This window comes from Wasmannia auropunctata, unplaced genomic scaffold (genome assembly GCF_000956235.1).
Source record: "Wasmannia auropunctata unplaced genomic scaffold, wasmannia.A_1.0 LD336053.1, whole genome shotgun sequence".
Lineage (NCBI taxonomy): Eukaryota > Metazoa > Arthropoda > Insecta > Hymenoptera > Formicidae > Wasmannia > Wasmannia auropunctata.
Genome location: NW_012026837.1, coordinates 6,138,326 through 6,139,149, shown reverse-complemented (window position 1 = coordinate 6,139,149; position 824 = coordinate 6,138,326). Strand labels below are relative to the sequence as shown.

The window sequence follows — 824 nt, the reverse complement described above, 5'->3', positions numbered from 1 at the left end:
GTGTGCGTGTGCGTGTGCGTGTGTGTGTGGTGTGTGTGTGTAATAAATTATCAAGTTTAACACCTTTACTTTGCTCGAATTATTGGCCGCTTGTTCCAGCCTTTATTAATTAACAGCAGAATTTTAATATAATTATTTATTTAAGTTATTATCTGTATTTATCTAATTTATTATTATCTAATTTAAGTAATTTTTAACATATGCAATCAGATGCAATGCAATGTATTTTATTTACACGCATAATTCATAGACAAATGTATAGAACGGAGAATTATATTATATAATTAATTTATGTTCATACAATAGGTATAGAACAGAATTATATAAATTAATTTTATTTCCTTTTGCCTCTGTAATTTTTATTTTGCTCCCAATAATAATGGGCAGAAGTAATTGGTACAAGAACCGCATAAACTCTTGTTGAATTCTCGCTCCTGCCCTTCTTCCTCGGCAATCTGTAAATTATTAAAAAGACTGGATTAGTATATATCAAACGCGCGCGCGCGCGCGCGCGAAAATATAAAACTATGCGTAATATATTCTTTATTTATGTTTTTGTACTTACTTGGTCTTCTAGCATCGTTTAGAGCAACGGCTAGAGCGGCGGCTAGATCGTCGGCTGGATCGGCGACTGAAGCAGCGGCATCAGCAGCTGGAGCGGCGACGTCAGCGGCTGGAGCGGCGGCGGCAGCTACAGCGTCGACGATGGCTGGAGCGGCGCGGCGCGGGCGGCTGGAGTAGACGAACTTGCTCTCAATTCTATCAAATATTCTTTTTTGATCTGTATTCAGTTTTAAAATCATTTAAGATATATCAATTTCCTG

General features: G+C 37.7%; 1 protein-coding gene across 1 annotated transcript in view; it reads right to left on the bottom strand.

Moving 5' to 3' along the window:
* The window catches only part of LOC105451323, a 10,085-nt gene that overhangs the window by 118 nt on the left and 9,143 nt on the right, over positions 1–824 (bottom strand). The window contains exon 5 of the mRNA XM_011691691.1: positions 566–781. Coding sequence (XP_011689993.1) covers positions 566–781 — 216 coding nt within the window. The remainder of the gene's footprint in view (positions 1–565; positions 782–824) is intronic.